We start from the raw sequence: 19,391 nt of genomic DNA, 5'->3' as shown, positions 1-19,391 counted from the left end.
TTAGGGTACGATTTGCTTAGTTTTTCCCAAAATGTGGTCAACTTTACATAAAAATCTTATATTATTATTTTTGAAACAATCGGGAATTAAAGACCATTTCATGAAGATTTGGGCAAAGTACTAGTATTTTTATTTAATTTTAATTTATTTCTTTTGTTACATAGTGTTGGAGTGGACTTAGAGATGATAAATTAAAAAAATTATTATTTTTCAAATTTTTCTATGGCCCCCTTGAAAAAGGCTCATGGCCCACTAGGGGGCCATGGCCTCCAGGTTGGGAACCCTTGCGCTAGATGTAGATAGTAAGTTTTGCGGTTCAAGAAATTTTTAGATTGCGCAAGATTTGTTAAATGACCATGCTTAAACGACATCAATAAAAGTTTGTACACAACCTTTATGTTCATAACATTGTCGATGAAGGGGGCCCGAAAATAAATTGGTACCGGGCTCGAGAAATCCTGTCAACGGCCCTGACCATGCCGTTACCATGACATTGCTACTGTGTTGATCACTCAACAATGAACCTTTAATGATAAACTGTAAACATGCAGCTAAAGCTTAACATCTCACCTCACGAAGAGCTTAACATTGTCAAATGATGCTACTGTGCTTTCAATGATCTTTACACCGACACTGATTTTAAAACATGACGGTTAAATTGATAATGATGACTTTACTCGTGCCCTTCCACAAAATTGACGTAATCAAGACGCAGATAAGAATGCCGGATGTCCAATCTTAATTGTCAATATGTGTCACTTCAATTTACTTTTTCTTTGCTGGCGCGAACATGTAGAAAACTTCAAAGTAAACACACGCATAGCTTGCCTAAATACAAGCTTCTTTGAATTGCGTTTTTTTGTCGAATTTTTCACTGATTCCAGGGATATCTATAACTACGGGATTGGAAACTATGTGGAACTGAAAACCATTTTATACACCAGTAGGGTCACTTTTCTTTGTGCGCTGCTTTGATAAATAATCACATAAATTGACCTCAAAGGGCAGCAAGTAGTAGGCTAAACAAACAACCAAAAGTGTAACAATCAATTCACCTGCTGTAAATTGAAAGGTCTACGCTTGCCTGGTTTGTTGATTTGTTTGTATTCCATTAGTGCAGTCATGTTGTATTTTGTTTGCTGCTTAAAAAAATTCCAGAATGACTATTGGTTTAAGTTCTGATGACATCGTAAACGGATTGGTTTCGTACTGGATTGGTCTGTGAACAAGTTGATGATACAAGAGCATATTTCACTCATTGCTGAACACTCCTCATTTACTTCTGATCCAATTTGCAGTACGCAAAATGCTAAAGAACAACAGTAGGCGGTTTTTGGACTCGTTGCATTCATTCATTTTTTGGATTCATTGTTTTTTTTCTAGCAGCGTAAATGTACTTTTATAATCAATTAAGTTTTAATGTGAGTGTACATTTTGTATTATTATTGTAAAATCGAATTTTGTATAATATCTGTTAGTCGGTATTTTATTTTGTTAATCTTTGTGTAGTCGTAGTAATGTCCCAGTCAGCAAGGGTTCGTGGGGCCCACGTGGGATTTCCATGGGCATTCGTGGGCTTGTGGGCTTAAGGTGAGTTTATCTGATGTTTCCGATTAGGCCCCAAGTGCGCGGCCTACTTCATATTTTTTTCGTTACAACCGATTCCCGACATCTTTTATTGAATTTATCTTAATAATGTTATCATATCATGAAAATGTATCTGGGAATTTATTTTCATTTCTTGAAATAAACTTTCTGTGGGCATGAAGTGGGCTACCCACCATGATGAAAAATTATAAAATATACGTTTGCACCGGTCCATTATGCTATATTAAAGTGCAATAATCATAAAAATTGAATATATACAACGATACAATGCGACGGCGGTTTACATTTTAATAATGGTTTCATGGTAGGCTGCCCACCCATTAGACGTAGGTGGGCTGCCCACTTGGGACATTTCTGCAAACCGTGGACACATAGGTACTGGGGCCCACGCAGTACAATGTGGGTAACCCATATGCAGCCCAAGTGGGCCCCACGAACCTTTGCTGACTGGGGTGATGACCCTACTGATGTATAGCACTGGATAGAGTTTCCAATCCCGTAGTTATAGATATCCCTGACTGATTCTCTTCATCTTGGTATCAAAATGACCATAAACAAAATTTCTACTGAATTTTCCTCAAAATGGGATGTCTTTAAGCCTATTTTGTCGTTGAGTTCAACTTTTACATTTAGACCTGGAGAACAAACAACTTACTGCGGATTCCAAAAAGCGCGGGAAAAAAGATTAATAGTATGGAGAATACTAATTTGAAGATGACTAATACGTAGTGGTCGGTACTTAAGCTTGTTGAACTTACTCGATTGTAAGCTATCCTTAAATCCAAGCAGCAAGTATGATTCATAAATGTAAAACCGGGGCTTACAATCGAATAAAACAACTACTTCATTGAGCGCAATTTGACCCAAATAAAGCACACTAGTGTAAATGTGAAATGAATGATGTTTCTACAATGATTATTCTCGGGTGCAAGAACTCTCCAAAACAAATCATAATGCTGTCAAACGCCGAGAAAGTTAAGCACAAGTATTTCTTATGAGATCTTGTGAATACAAGATCTCGTAGATGGGTATTACCACAGATTAAAAATCTAGTCACAATTTAGTCATGAGAAGAAATACTTGAAAACTGTAGTTTAATAAATAAAATCATAACGGTTGTGTCAGTTGCATCCAATGACGTTTTGCTTTGGTTTGGCAAAAACAGAATAATAAAGCATTTGAAAGATGCAATGCAACAACATTTGACTTCTGATGGCGTCAGATGCAAACCACAGTTTGTTTCAGCGAAGCAACTTAGTCAAGTAGGCCTAAAACTATGATTTTTTGTTTTAGTGTCAGTAGAGTATAACGGATTTGAATAAAGTGTTATATTTTTCTGTTGAAGATTACTAGCCTAAGTGTGGAAAACAATTTCAAAAATACCTTTCGAAATCAAGTCACTTTTTTTACTAAACAAAATGAAACTTTAATCGAAATTTTTTGTATGACTTATCGCGAGGTTATTTTTTTTAATTTTCTAGTTGAAATAATTTCTACAAAACGGAGAAGCCAACTGTTGCTTTCATTCTAGTCACAAACCAAAGGTTAAGTGATTCCTGTAGCAATCAGAAAAACTGATCAAATGACCTCATTGAAGGGAATCTGACTGCTTCTCATCTCCTTCTTCCAACTGTCGATGAGGAGGCTTCTGAACTCCTGCTTGAATGGTCCGGAGTAAGAAAGGAACCCGCAACAAAGAAGAACATCTCCCACCAAATGAATAATCTCCTGGAAAATGCAAGAACCAGTGAAGTTTGTATTCAGAATTCTTAGTTTCTCAATAACTATCTCGATAACGTTTCTCAAGGTCGCGTAGCATTAACACGACTCTATAAATTAGCTGCAGTATCTGTTATATTTCGGTGTGTATTCTATTCTTAAAATGAATGCTAGTTTTGAGCTTAGCCTATGTTGAAATTCAGTTTGATTTGAGAACATACACTTGAAAATAATTGATGGGACATGCTTGTGTCTATCAACAACAATCAACCAAACATCGACGATCTAAGGTAGTAGAAGCATAGACTTTCGAACCCAGAAACTCAAACAAAAAATCAAACACCGTTCGCTAATAAACTACATGAACAAATGAACATGCAACCAGAATTTTAACTATGATGCAAGTCTCACGTATTTTCTTATAAGATGCGTTAAAATTACATCTTGAGTTTTTTAGTCGTGCAATCTGTAGAAATGCATTTTACATCATCAAAAAAACATACATGAAAATTACATACATGCTTTAAGCACTGTTTGTTTATGCTACCATTTCCCGTTAATTTGGATTCTGGTACTCTCTTTTCTGTCAACGACACGTTAATGACAAAAAAAATATGGTATAGCCTAACTCAGTTAAAGTATCTTTATCTTATTCTAAAAGCCTTAAATTTGTTCTAATTGCACAAACTTCCAGAAATCTTGCTGTTTAAATAGCCACAATGTAGACACTGTTCACCTGTTGGAATCTTCTACTGGCCTCTGTCCATCTTATCTTTTCTCCTCCCAATCCCCCAATCAGTTCCTTTGCAGTTGTCATCTTTTGCTTGCAAGCTTCTGCATCATCAATTAGATCCTGATTGAAAACGTATTGAGTTAAATAGACCACCAGGGAGGAATGTTAAACTACAAGATTGTATGATATATTTTTTATTACTGTATACTAAGAAACGGCACTTTGCAAGCAGTGAACAATTGATACTCGAGCACATAACTACCATCTGCAATTCTACATCCACCATGATTTCATCACGAATACGTTTATATTCGACTTTTTTATCATTAGCTTTGGCTCAATTTGGAACATTGAAAGTTTCATAATAACGCTTGCCAAACCTGCTTGTGTTTCATAGCAGAGTCGTACGTGGCTTGCACTGCGTCTAGTTCTGCTTGTTTTTCATCAAGAACTTTTTGAGCTTCCGCAAGATCTGACATTGCAGCCCCTAGACGGCGCTCTTGCACAACCAAGTTCGCCTGCATGAGAAAAAACATTGCAAAATTGAACTTCAGGGCCATTGTGACCTTATTGAAGAACAATGCTTGTACAGTTGTAAAATAGGTAGCCTACAGTTACTGCTCATTATTTATTCTACCGATTTCACTAGCATTTGCGTGAACCAATAATAACTGCCAACTCCCTGACAGACAAGTGCTAGGAAATTTCCCACGGTCACAACACCAACCCTCTCTTATAACCTCCACTCGTCATGCAACACCAATAACGAGCAAGCCCGTAAAGCGATGGAACTTTCGCAAAGCTGACTGGACGCGCTACGGCACAATTACCAACCAGTTCGCTAAAGAGCTTCCTCCCCCAGACGCTACTAACGCGGACAAAGCCTACCAGAACTTCTGCGACCCAACCATCTACGCTGCAAAAAAGTGCATTCCTCGTGGTTGCAGAAAATGCTACATACCGTGCTGGGATAAAGAATGTGAAACACTCTTTCGCACCACACAAGCCTCCACTGGCAACGCATCAGACTTAGCGGCCAGCAAACGAATCACAAGGCTTGATAACAACAGACGAGAGCGATGGGAAGAGACTGTCCAAAACATCGACTTCACCCACTCAAGCCGTAAAGCATGGTCCACGATTAACAGGCTAATTGGCAGGTCCAGAAAACCGCTTGGAGAACGCCCCATTACAGCCAACTCCATTGCATCGCAACTTGTGAATAATGGGGTATACCACTTAGGGGATAAAAGCACGGCTCGCCAAGTGGCTAAGGAAGTGTCTGAACTGTGGGAGATTCCAACACTACATGAGCAAAAGATATCCCGAGACTTTACTCTCGAAGAATTCCAGCATGCTCTAAACCTCCTAAAGCCAGGCAAAGCACCGGGCCCAGACCATATATGCCCAGGGTTCATCCTCCACGCTGGCAAAGCACTGACATCTTGGTTGCACGCTTTCCTATCCTCCTGCCTGCACCACCTAAAAATACCCAAAACCTGGAGACGAGTTGACGTCATAGCCATACCAAAACCCAACAAGCCCCTGGATGACTCTAGGAGCTACCGTCCTATCTCACTCCTATGCATACCCTATAAAATCCTCGAACGGCTCATCCACACCCGAGTCGATCCAATCATCGACCCACTCTTACCACCAGAGCAAGCAGGTTTTCGCCGTGGCCGATCAACTGTAGAACAGGTCACTGGCATGAGCCAAGACATAGAGGATTGTTTTGAGTAAAAGAAAAAGGCTGGTGCAGTTGTGCCGTTGTTTCATTGATCTCACTGCAGCACATGACACAGTGTGGCACCGCGGCCTTGCCTGTAAACTTCTTCACCTTCTTCCCGACCGGCACATGGTCAGAATGATTATGGAGCTTGTCTACAACCGTAGTTTCACCCTCACCACCGGACGCGGACGAAGAAGCAGGTCAAGACGCCCCAAGAACGGTGTTTCTCAGGGATCCGTCTTAGCTCCACTCCTCTTGAATGTTTACATCCATGACCTTCCACCAACAACATCTAAGCTGTATGCCTATGCAGACGACCTGGCTATGGTACATAACGCTTCGGAATGGTCTCCACTGAAGAGGACCCTAACTCAAGATATGGCTAAGATGTCAGACTACCTCCACAAGTGGAGACTCAAGCTCAGTAAATCTAAGGAAGCAAAGCGTGAGCTGACCATCAACATCGATGGAAACATCCTGCCCTTTAACCCCACACCAGTCTATCTCGGTGTTAGTTTGGACAGGACTCTCACGTACCGACACCACTTGGAATCACTCCGTAAGAAAGTAACATCACGCGTTGCCCTTATTCGTCGACTGGCAGGTACGAGCTGGGGTGCGACAGCAACAACTCTGCGCACCACAACCCTGGCTCTTGTCCATTCCACCGCGGAGTACTGCGCCCCTGTTATGGTGTCGTAGTGCTCATACTCACTTGCTCGACAAACCCATCAACGACGACTTGCGTATTGTATCGGGATGCCTGAAACCTACACCTACTGAGTTTTTACCAGTTCCTGTGCAGAGCTGCCACACTCTCCCTGGCTCGCCGGTCACTGGAGCCACACCACGCGCTCCACAGCTACATCACCAGATCGGTAATAAAGAAACGCCTCAAATCGAGAAACCCCTTTGTTGCTCAAGCACAATCCTTGCTGGAGTACAACACCAGTGCCTCATCATCCTGGATTACCATCACCAATACCTGGCAAGAGGAGTGGACACACAACACCTCCAGACTCCACACTTTTGTCCCGACGCTGGGCCCATGCCACGAGGAAACGAGCTCAACCGACCTGCCTGAGTACGGCTGAATCGCCTCCGCACGGGTGTTGGGCGCTTCGCATCCTTGATGCACAAATGGGGCCTATCAACGTCTGCGGCATGCAACTGTGGTGCAGAGGAACAGAAAGCAGACCACATCCTCTACCACTGCCCGACGTTTACTCCTCCAAGGGCAGTTGGCCTGTCAACGCTGGAGGACTCTACAATTAAGTGGCTGCTCGAAGAATGCCCGGACATTTGATCTCAATGAAACGTAGTCCAAAAACCAACCTTTCATACGAAAGAAGAAGATTTATTGTACCAATGTTATGTTATGCAAAACTAGTGGAAAGATGTTTTCTCTTGGATATCAACGAAACTGAGGTATCCAGTTATAGGCCTACCACAAGACCACTAAAATTCTATTTGCAACTGCAAACTGTGCGATATGTTGTTTATCGATTCAAAATAATCAAAGTTGGTCTGATGATTTCTAAATTTATTCAAATTATCAAAGAAATATGCAATCAGAGAGAAGGATTGCGGTAAAGTCTGTGAACTTAAAAAGCGCAAACTGAAAGGAAACTGCTGTAGGCTACATAAAATAGTAACGTCCATAGACAACGTCTAGTCAGGGGTCGGCAATCACCGGTCCGCGGACCGCTGCCGGTCCGCGAGGAGTTCATAGCCGGTCCGCGAAGAGTTCATATACTTTTACAAATTAAGTGAACGTTCAGAATTATTATAGTGGTCTAAGATTAACTGATAAAAATTCAAATTAATCTTTTTAATCAATACACATGTAGAGGCGTCCTTTCTTCATTAAACTTGCTAACCTCTACCACGTGCATTTTCTTGAGCTTGTTGAGACTGGCGAGGCAGCAATGCTGTTATTACGTCATAGTAACTTTTCTCTAGGTGCCATTTTGCAACAGTTACTGTGCGATTCATTTTCAAAAAGAGTGACTTAACTTTTACGTTGACCATTCATTTGTGAGTGTGAAATTAGAAGATAGAGTGCAGAAGTTTTTGGGAGTAGCAGTTTGACTATTGATTAAAAGTTCATAAAGTCAAACTATGGTAGGACTAGACTGTAATACCAGCATAACACTTAACAAAGCAGCTGCTACAGAAATTGGGGTCCAACTAATTTAAAGAGCGTCGGAGTATCGGAATATTTAGAATAAAAGCTAATTTATCAGGAAGTTATGGGTAAGCTTAGGGTGGGGACTGAGGATTAGATTTAGGTTTATGGTGAACGTTATGATTAGTGTTAGGTTTCCGTAGACCGTAACATTCCCATAATTCCGACACTTGACGTCGGAAAGGAAAATATGGAAATATCCGATTTTTCGGAATTAGGGTTAGAATTAAGTAAGGGTTGGGGTTAGGGTTTGGATTTGGTTTTTGGTTGTAGTACGGTGAATTAACCCTCATTCCGACACTCAGTAAATTAGATGGACCTAAGAAATTGTTACTGAAACTTAATTGGTAAAATATTACAGATTTATCCGAGAAAAATGAGTACAAAACAAACATCTATGTTGAGTTTTTTTTGGAAATGGCCGTGGGCCAACAGTATTTGAAAAATCTGATGTCGCAAACGAGGGGTCTACATCTACAACCTCAAAAAAAAGGAAGGCTTCTTTCATTCGCCATTATAAGTCGTCCTATGTAAAGTACGGATTCATTTCAACTTGTGATTCCGAAACATCTTATCCGCTCTGTCTAATTTGTAACAGCAAGTTATCAAACGACGCTATGAAGCCCTCAAAACTAATTCGGCACTTGCACACAAAACATCCCGAACTAAAAGGTAAACCTTTGGACTTTTTTGAAAGAAGAAAAAGTGATCACGAAGCTGAAAAACGATTACTAAGGACAGGTTTATCAACAAAGCCAAATGCTCTAAGAGCATCGTACTTGGTGTCTCACCGCATCGCTAAGACTAATAAACCATTTACTATCGGAGAAGAATTGATTTTACCAGTGTGTAGTGATATTTGCCGTGAAGTTTTAGGAGAATCGGCAGCTAAAAAGATAGCGCAGGTTTCGCTTTCTGCGCGCACTGTTGCGAGACGTATTGAGGACATGGCGATAGACATTGAAGCTCAACTGTTAGAGCGGTTGGTGAAGTCACCATGGTTTGCGATTCAGTGTGATGAATCTACTGATATCGAAAACAAAGCTGTGCTGCTAGTTTTTGTTCGATATCTTTATGAAGAGGATGTTCATGAGGACATGTTATGTGCTTTGTATTTGCCAAAAAAAACCACAGCCTCCGAACTGTGGAAGGCTCTGAATGAATATTTCATAGGGAAGCTAAACTGGTCTTTTTGTGTCGGTCTGTGTACGGATGGGGCTGCAGCCATGATTGGTCGTCTGTCTGGTTTGACTGCTCGAATTAAGGAGGTCGCACCAGAGTGCGAGGCCACTCATTGTTTCATTCACAGAGAAATGCTGGCTAGCCGAAAAATATCATCCGAGCTTCATAGTGTATTCAATGATGTAGTAAAAATGATCAACCTTATAAAAGCGCATGCACTGAACACTCGGCTGTTTGAGCAGATATGTGAGGACATGGATGCCGAGCACAAATGCCTTCTGTTGTACACAGAAGTAAGGTGGCTCACCAGAGGAAAATCACTGAACAGAGTTTTTGAACTAAGTGAGCCACTGCAAAGGTTTCTTTTGGAGAAAAATTCAGATCTTGCTAGCAAATTTATTGATGAAAAATGGGTTCTCAAACTTGCCTACTTGTGTGACATATTCAATCTGCTCAATGAACTAAATCTTTCACTTCAGGGCAAAATGACAACTGTATTCAAGTTGGCAGATAAAGTGGCTGCGTTTACAGAAAAACTAAAATTGTGGGAGCAGCGCGTAAACAAAGGGGTTTTTGACATGTTTCAAACATTAGCAGAGACTTTGAAAGACAGTGAGCCTGAGCAAGAGTTCTCCGAACTTGTGAGCAGACACTTGCGTACTCTTTTAATGGAATTCAAGCGCTATTTTCCAAGCGCTAAAGACCATCGAAGTGCAAAGGATTGAATCCGTAATCCATTTATTTTCAAACCTGGTGAATCGACCTTACCTGTTCGACAACAGGACCAGCTCCTGGATATTGCTAATGACGGTAGCTTGAAAGTTATTTTTCATACAACGACTCTACCAACGTTTTGGATGAAAGTCTTGCCGGAATACCCTGACCTTGCCATAAAAGCATTAAAAACCTTGCTGCCATTTCCGACATCCTATTTATGCGAGTCTGGATTTTCTGTAATGGCAGCAACAAAGACGAAACCGCGAAACAGATTGGACGTGAGAGAAACATTGCGGGTGTCGTTGAGTTCTATATTTCCTAGGTGGGATCGTCTCGTTGAGGCAAAACAAGCCCAAGGCCCACATTAAATAATGACCTTACAGTATATGAGCTGCAATAAATTTTCATTGTTGAACATTAGATTTTTTTAAAGACCGGTCCGCGAAAAAATTTCATTTTGAAACCGGTCCGCAGAGCAAAAAAGGTTGCCGACCCAGTCTAGTTGATGTGCTGATGAGTATAATGTCTGCGTTGTTATCTCTTTGCGCTTTTGTTATATTTGTTATGAAGCTGGCTCAACAAATCAAAAACCGTCGTAGGCACTTTTCATTTTCCTGTTGTAATTTACTTGTAAGAAGATGAAGTGTATGATTCTTTGGCATGCTGTGTCACTTTCAATAGACCGATCAATCAACTTCTGTGCTGCTACTGTTGTATAAAACAGGCTATCACAATATTTTGATAGTAAAGTTTCTCCACCTACCTAAAGTACATTGTATAACAAAAAAAAATTAAATCACTCAATAAAAATAAAATCTTGAATCAAAAATCTATAACTTTTCTTAGCATTCATTTCTTATTCCAAGAACATTGAGATAAATTTTGATACGTTGACATTAATTTCTCAAAATCTAAGTCAGATAGACTAATGATAGCGTGATAAAAAATAAGTTACGGCAAGAAATTTGTGTCAAACTCAACATATTTTACATTTAATTGTAAGATTGCAGTTATCTATAACGTATAAATCAATGCAGTAATGCAGTACACCAAAGCATACCTTGAGGGGCAGAACTTCTTTGTTGATTCCATAGAAATATGCCATTGCTTCCGTCCACGATAACAGTCCAGCTACGTTGCCGCAAACCTTCTTAGCAGAATCATAATTGTAATCATCTTGGTTCAAGTAAGGTTCCAGGAGATCAACCATCTCTCCAGTTATGGAATCCTAAATTCAAACAAAAAAAGGTTTGCAGATTTAGTAATTTTTAAATAAAATAGTTTTTAATCTACCATTCCATCCAGTAGCCATTGACATAAATTTTCCGGACTAGTGTGAAAAACTTTACATTTTGCTCCTAAACAAATCAACAAAATATGATTAAACTAGGTTTTGCAAAACACTGAAACTAAAAGACATCAAATTTGACATGTAATAAAAGTTGATTGAATTCGGGTCCCTGCTCAACACCAAAAAAAAAAGACAAACCAAAAGTTAAATAAGACTTTCAAAAACTTAAAGAATTAGAGCACGGATTAGTCTTCAACTTAATAAAGCACCTTGCTAAACTCCAGCAGCATGGTTAAAAACTTTGTGTCGTTCATGAGCTTCTGCGCTTCATTCCAAGACGGTTTTATGCATGGTCTGTCTGGGTCACTCTCTACTTTGTTAATGCGTCGCTAAGAAAACAAGAGGGTTTACTGATCGGAATTTGTAAAAGTATTCTGTGAAACTGGATTGTGGAATGGCAGAAAGTTGTGACAAATGTAAATCCGACTTATTAGAATATCCTTGGTGTATGTCTGAAACGTATGATAGCCTAAAAAGTATCACTCATAAACCAGCAATTCCAAACATGAAAGAAAAACCTCAACTTATCGTCGCAAAAGTGTCAGACTTACACAATTCATCACTGATAAAACAAATAAGAGAATGACGTACTATTAACGCAGGACAATGACAAAATGAAAAATACGATCAGTTGTCTAGTGACATAACAAAAAAGATAGTGGTCTATAATAAATGAAACCGAACTTGAACTTGCATGTAAAAACCATTGGTCTTAGTCTGTTGTGAAGATAATCAAGTTCAAACTTTCAGGCCTGCAAATATTAGCTTACTACAGCACAAAATGCATGCAATCTACCAGTTGTGGTGTTGGTTCACAAAGTAAAGTAGACTGCGTAGCAGAGCTGTGAGAGCCAGTCACGACGCTCAGATGGGTGCAATGACAAGATATTTAACAGGATTCTTGAAAGCATGCATACAACACAATAAACTTTATTCACCTTCAATTCATTGTGAGATTTATTTATTTGCCTTTATTCTTGTGAAACAGGCTCCAAGCGAGACTCTATATAGACTCTGAACCACAACATGTGGTGTTCGATTCCCTATCACTCTTTGACACTTTATCGTGAGACCCAAACATGTGAACAAAGAAGTCAATCTTCATGTCCATTTCAAGAATATCATGAAGTGTCTTGCTAACGTACATGCTCTCAATAGGTTTCGATTCGGCAACATCAATCAGAAGTTTTGACCAACCAGGAATGAAGAAAACAGAAGCACAACAACATGTTCATTGTGCATTTAATAAGCTACCCCAATAAAACGATTTCATGTAGTTCTTACCCTCATCAGTAGGATGACGCAATCCATGATTCTCATTATTAAATGAGGAGGCTTCCCCAGCTTACGAACCGTCGCAATATCAGCTGGCTTGATGGTCTTAAAATATTGAAAAAATAATGATTATTTTAAATGACATGTATGTAGGCTACTAAGTTATCACTGTGTGTCATGAAAGTAAGACATATTGCGTTTGAACTACTTAGTTTGACTTTGAGTTATCATTGTGTATGTTTTTTTTGTGCATCATCACAACCAGATCTCATCAATAACAAAACTGACTTGAACCAACCTTTAGTTTACATCACTAACCTGCAGGGCAGCTTCTGCCTTTGCTAGAGCTGGTTTCGCCGCTTCCAGTTTAGTCTCAGCCACCGCTTTATCAGCCTTTATGACATCAGCCACACCTTGTGCCTTGTCCTTTACTTTTTGGACCTGAAAGGTCATAAAGGTTTTCTTTCTTGTACATAAGAGGTTTTTATAGGTTACATGGTAACAGAGAACAGCAAGAGGAATTAAACATATTTTATTTTGCTTAGGCATTGTTTATTTATCGACTTGGAATTGCTAAACAACAAAAAAGATAAGGTACTACGATGATTTTTATCAACGATTCAATGAAAAACGCATCTTCCACAGGAGCAAAGTATTACGTGGAAATAATATTACAGCATAACAACGACTCTGTTGTACAAATATACACTTGCATAACCGAATTGAATGCGTCGGAGTATAGGTACAATGTTAGATAAAAAGTGTTTTGACGCGACTAAAAAGATTTCATACACGTGATTAAGTCACAACTAAAGCATAATTGAATGCTTGAGTAAAAGAGCAAAGCCATTTATAGAAGAGGCACATGTTGTCAAACAATTCAACCAAGTTATCTGCGTGCTCTTCATACAATTGTCCTGGTGCAACATTGTTGATGCAAAATTAAAGCATAGAGTTCACTTTCCTCGCGAGCACTAATTAATCTATCACCTTGCTTTTGACTTTTTCAGCAGCTTGCGCCGATGCGGTGACTTCTACCAGCACCTCATCCGCTTTTTTCGAAGCTACGGCGAGGACTTTTTCCTTTTCCACGAGTTGCTTGGATAGAATGTTGACCGACTGGGTGGCTTCTATAAGCTTGTTAAGACCTGCAAAGAAAATTAAAAATAAATAAAAATTCACCACAATTTTGCTTTGTACTTCAGTTTTTAACGTGAAATAAAGATGTTATTATTGAAATCTATAAACTTTCGAATGGTCAGTTTAATTTCATTTTATTTAGTCCACGACTTTTATGCTCTTCTGGTTACTACAGGCTAGTTGGCAAGATGTTGAAAACCCTAACCAGTTTTATTTCCCGCGTTTTTCGTTCTTCACAACTACACTAACTTTATCAAGTGGTAAAACCAGATAGGCTACAAAAAATACCGCATTGATGTATTCACAAAAAATAAAAGAAAACTGACTGCGTTCAAAATGAAAAAAAAAATACTGCTGCCCACCGGTGGTCATCCTTTCATTCAAATTGCCAATAAATGCCAGCTTTTCGTTGTAAACAACCTTATAGCTCTCCAGGAAGGACAAGTATGACTTGGGGGTGACATAAGTCTGACGTCGGTACCGTTCAAAGTATTCAGTGCAGGTCTCGGCAACCAAATCCTAAAATCAAATCAAGTTCAAACTGCATTACCGGAAAGGTAAATCGGTCTTTGTGTAGAATAAATTATTGTAGCTACTGATAAGGTGTTCCATGGTAAGTGTTGACTTGTTGGAAACTATAAGGTTTGTGCCCACTGTAGTAAAGTTAATTGGTTGATTAATGATTATGTGAATTAAACCTACTCGGTAACAGACAAACTCAAACTGCATTGCGGCAAATCAAATCAATGTTTGTGTAGTCCACCGCTAGACTGTATTGTATATACAAAAAGGTAATTCCATGTTTGGTAATTTGAGTACGTTATATGGCTCTCAATGTATTAATAGAGTTACTGTATTATTATTGTAACTGTCTCTGCCGCCAGTGTAGCCAAATCGTTTGGCATCCGCTGGCTTCGACCAGTCTTTCAACAAGGTTGATAGGATCTCCATTCTGTTTTGTCCTTTGCGATGTTTTGCAATCGATGGAGATGTGGTGTGCTGAGCAGGGATCCCAGGCCAGCTTTTCTGATGTCAGATCTCAGCAGTTGTAATACGTTGGTACGGTGACGTCCGATTCGGCCTTGGTACTTTTTGCTGCCAATTATCGCAAATTCAAGGGCTTTCTGGGGAGGTGAGTCCTGGTGAAGTCTCAGAATGTGTCCAAACATGTTCCATCTTATGGTGGAGATCTTGCAAGACAATGGTTCACTGTTGCATATTTTGTAGAGGTTTTTGTTCGAGATAAGATTGTTTGGCCAAGTATGACCAGTTATGACACGCAAATGTCTTTGATGACAGGCATCCAATCTTTCAAGACTTGCTTTGGGAACAGACCAGCTATTACAGTTGTAGATCATAATTGAGATGCAGTACGCGTTGTACAATCTTAGTCGCAACTGTAATGGGATTCTCGATCTCTTGCTCCATAGTTTCCAGTGTGATCTGAAAGCGACATTGCCTAAATTGCAGCGAGATTTGACATCGGCAGTGCTGCACAATGATGATCCCAAAAGTTTGTGTGTACGCCATTTTTCGTTTCCTCGAATCGGTAGGCTATCAGCATCAGTTTCACTAGTGTCTGCAAGAAATATGTGGGTGAATTCAGTTTTAGTCTCATTCATGAAAAGATTGTAGTTTTTCAGGTTCTTTGTAGCAATAGATTGTAGCATATCAAGTGGCTGTCTTTCCTCATCCAGAAACTCAACATCGTCTGCATACTCCATTTCCAAAGGCATGCATGTGTCAGATATATGGGGGTTTGGTCTGGAGGACTGCTCTCGCATTGAGCTCAATGCTGCAGATAGGTAGCAGGTGAAGAGTATTGGGGAGAGGCTGTCTCCTTGAGGGGAACCGATGGTTGTCTCAAAGTTTGCGGACATTTCGTTGTTAATGCGCACATACAGTTTCGTGCCAGCTAGCAGGGTGCGGGTTAGTCGCAGTTCATCTTCATCACAACCAGCTTGGTCTAAAATTTGAAGGACTTTTTTGCGTTTGATGGTGTCAAAGACTTTGGACATATCTATTCCCATTTTGTGGAAGTCCCATTTCTGGCCATTACCACTAAAACGAGCATACGTTGTGCCCAGACAATGTCAGCACAGCTTCTGCCACGTTTGAAACCGGTTTGGAAGGGTCCAGTGAAGCTGTCAATTTTGTCTCTAATCCGATGCAAAATGATGATGGAGAGGATTTTTCTGATGCTATTGAGGAGCACAATGGGTCGAAGATTAACTGGTGGTCCTTTTGGTTTCTTGGGTTTTGGTATAGCAATTAGTATGCCTTCGCCGATGGTGTCTACTGGTTTGTGTTGTTTGAGAGATTCATTAATAATCTGTGATATTAAACCAAAAGTTATGTCTTTGGAGAATTTGAAGAGTTCGTTGTTGACGTTATCAGGGCCAGCAGCACGACGGTTTTTCAAGGAAGAAATTGCTGCAGACACTTCCAAGAGTTACTGTAGACCTTGAATAATTAATGAGAGTAGCATACAGTGGCCAGTTTCTCCACTTCGGCCACCGCTTCGTCAGAAACCACATCCACTATATCTATACACCCTGTGTACAAGTTATCGGCATTTTTCATCACCCAACTTAGCTGGTATCAAACCAGAATCGTATGATTGGAAACAAACCACCTTATTTATTTGGGCATCTTATTGTTATCACATAATTTCTTTTTTTTCCTTTATCACAGAATAATGCATGTCTCACCTGAAAAGAGCCCATGACGCCAAACAGACTTCGCTTTTCTTTGTCTGTGCATTTGATTGGAAAGTTTGATATGAAGTGTCGCGCAACAGACACCAACGCATCACGTGGCCACCGTGAGAACCAGTCTATTGTACACCCGGAAATGAGACCAGGAAACTTCATGGAACGTGAGCGAAATTTTTCTCCAACCTAATGCAACAAAGTTTGTTAAATTGAAATAATTTACCTGACAAATTATGTGTCAATGGTGTCAAGAGTCGTGGCAGCGAATAGTGTTCACATTTTCATTCTTGTAGTTAATATAGTTAACCAGCAATGATGAGTTGAACTGAGCATAGACTACATAAAAACGTCTTTTAGTGGATTCAGATATAATTCAAATTTTACTTTGAAACCTGTAAGCGTCGTGCTATGGTTCGTTTCTTGATAGGCTAACACTTAGTGATTTATTTTCAACGCTATGTTTTCCACTTACAGGAGAAAAGCACAGGACAACATGGAGGTTGCTTTTAGCTCTCGAAAGAAAATACTCATAAAGGTTTTCGTTTGTTGGTGGACGTCGGGGGTGCTCTTTCTTCATCACAGGAACAAGGTTTTGCGTCATCTCATCAATCTCATCCCGTGCGAACAAATTTGAAACCTGAAAGGAAACAGATTCCAATACAGGCTACTGCTTATGTAAAATCCCAAGATATGTGAAGTCACCACTGTGACCACCTGCTTTGGTAAACTGTGGTGAGAGTAGGCAAGGAAACCCATCTTTTTCACCTAGAAACATGTTATTGAAGACACAACAGTCCACTCTTTGTGGTAGGCTACGTGTCAAACCATTTATCTTTACAGTGCCCACCAGATGCTCTTTAACTACTCGGCCACACACAGCATGTAGCTGACAATTTTATGATGTCAGCAACGGCAAAGCAGGAGCATGGGAGTTGTAAGCTCAATTAGTTGATGTCGGCACACGGTTTTGCTACTTAATTAGTTTAGGATGCATTAACATTGCACTACGTTTTATGTCTACAAAGTTGATAGTATTTCTGTTTTGTGAAAGCTCTTTCAAACCTCTCCGGATGCAAGAACGTTGTTTAAATACTCAAGAAAAGCTTCATTCTTGATGTCGTTGTCAGTGAAGATAAACGTGATGCCATCACCATCTTGGCCAGCTGTCCTGTACAAGAGCTTTAAGTCGTCCATCAAGTTATTTACTCCGTACGACCTAAAGTAGAAAGACGATAAAGGAAAGTTTTGCAGTTTGGCTTATTGTTTCATGAAGTTGCTGGTTAAGTAGTGTTATCCCATAGTTGGGATTAGTGGATTACTAATTAGCAAATGCAGATTGTCTGTAGGATCCTCAGTTACAGCTGTGATAATGGTAAATAGTTAGTAACCAAATTACGGTTAGAGTTTCCACCATGGTTTTATCAAGCAGAGTCACATGGCTTTTCGTGATGATGTCATGAACGTAAAGACAAAGAAGCCAATTTTCGTGTCAGATTTAAAAATAGTCATTAAGCCTCTTGTTATGACACACCCATGTGCTCCTGTTAGGAATCGAACTCACAACCTTTCGAGACTTGGTCAGTCAAGCAGTGAAACACCACCTGGTCACTCTGCCAACAAGCAAAAGTTTTTTTTCATTTAGAATATTTGAATAACCGTCTTTCACTTTCGTACCTGGAAAGAGTTATCTGGAAAGTTTTGTAACCAGCAATAAATGATGCCAGTTTAGTGAGAGATTGCTTGCCACTCCCACCGACACCAACCAATAGCGCGTTGCCACGGGCTGTGTTCAATATTCGGGATATCTTGACAAGATGAACCATGGCATCCTGCAAGGAGGAAATATTAGCCTTTGTCGTTAGTAGGAACAACCTAGTTTTGACTACATGAGAACACAATTAAAAGTATCAAATCAATTAGTCACTGTCAACAAATGGAAGCGCGACTTTGATATTTATGTTCATCACAGTTAACAATAACAACTCCAGGTTTCAATGATTGTTTCTGACAATTAGTTTGACAGTCTATTGCGGAGTGCTGGCGCCCCTTTGACTATAGCTCTTGATTTCTCTCATGATTATGAGAGAAATGCCTACGCCCTTCTTAAGGGTATGGTCTATTGAAATCTTCCGACAATTAGTTTACCCTAATGTAATTAATTTGTATTTGCTTCATTCCATGGTCTCCTCACGCCATCCCTCTAATGAGGAAGCACTACAACAGTTTATCAAAGACAAGATGATCAGGATTGCGAATTAGAGATTTAAAGGATTTGAAAAAGAGATTTTATGCATTGCGGGATTGGGGATTTTACGGGATTTAAGCTATTGGGGATTTGGCAGTTTAGGTTATTTCCAATTGAAAATTAATCCTTAAATTTCCTTTTCGTCTTAACAACTGTCATTTTGATTAACTGTTGGTTCAAGAATGTCATTATGGGAAGTAGGAAAGGTAGGCTTTTCGGGAACATCTATATTCAAATTGTGGTAAGCAGGGGGTTTCAAATATGCCTCACAAATTGGTGGAGGGCGAAGAAATCCCCTTAAATAATCACTTAAGAGTTAACTAATGTTCAATGTTTTCATAAAAAAATAACTTTAATGAAGTCATCCAGCTCGTCATTGTTTCCAACTCGTGCGAGACCCCAATGTAATGTTGAAAACCTGTGCTTTGAAAGTTCACTCACTTTGAAGAAAACGAGATCCATTGAAGCACCCCTGATAGCTTCGTTGTACATAGACTGCTGGAACTGCAGTCGTTCGCTCAACTGTTCGAAGTTTTGGATTGCTTCGTAGACTTTTGGAGCTTCCAATGCCGCGTCGTCCTCTTCTTCACCTGCGTGACGTTATTATAGTTGGTATGACAACCTGACAAAAGTTGTCTCCCAAGAAGAGCTTCTAGGAATTCTTAATCTAGCCAGTATCAGTCTTTGTGTAATGGCATGTTTCTATTGTGAAATCATAATCTTTATTTTTACACAACGATAAATCAACAACAAATCATCAGTCAACAATTATTGTAAATCAATAGAA

General features: G+C 39.7%; 1 protein-coding gene across 1 annotated transcript in view; it reads right to left on the bottom strand.

Annotated features, from left to right (window-relative positions):
* The window catches only part of LOC145768217 (dynein axonemal heavy chain 5-like), a 131,708-nt gene that overhangs the window by 31,186 nt on the left and 81,131 nt on the right, over positions 1-19,391 (bottom strand). Inside the window, exons 56-69 of the mRNA XM_082579705.1 lie at positions 19,046-19,194; positions 18,034-18,188; positions 17,422-17,575; positions 16,832-16,996; positions 16,357-16,545; positions 14,008-14,164; positions 13,496-13,653; positions 12,824-12,946; positions 12,515-12,610; positions 11,440-11,559; positions 10,940-11,107; positions 4,441-4,578; positions 4,064-4,180; positions 3,196-3,336 (exon numbers count right to left, since the gene is read on the bottom strand). Coding sequence (XP_082435831.1) covers positions 3,196-3,336; positions 4,064-4,180; positions 4,441-4,578; positions 10,940-11,107; positions 11,440-11,559; positions 12,515-12,610; positions 12,824-12,946; positions 13,496-13,653; positions 14,008-14,164; positions 16,357-16,545; positions 16,832-16,996; positions 17,422-17,575; positions 18,034-18,188; positions 19,046-19,194 — 2,030 coding nt within the window. The remainder of the gene's footprint in view (positions 1-3,195; positions 3,337-4,063; positions 4,181-4,440; positions 4,579-10,939; positions 11,108-11,439; positions 11,560-12,514; positions 12,611-12,823; positions 12,947-13,495; positions 13,654-14,007; positions 14,165-16,356; positions 16,546-16,831; positions 16,997-17,421; positions 17,576-18,033; positions 18,189-19,045; positions 19,195-19,391) is intronic.

Source organism: Aplidium turbinatum, chromosome 4, assembly GCF_918807975.1.
Source record: "Aplidium turbinatum chromosome 4, kaAplTurb1.1, whole genome shotgun sequence".
Taxonomy (NCBI): domain Eukaryota; kingdom Metazoa; phylum Chordata; class Ascidiacea; order Aplousobranchia; family Polyclinidae; genus Aplidium; species Aplidium turbinatum.
This window is presented reverse-complemented; position numbering and strand designations above follow the sequence as displayed.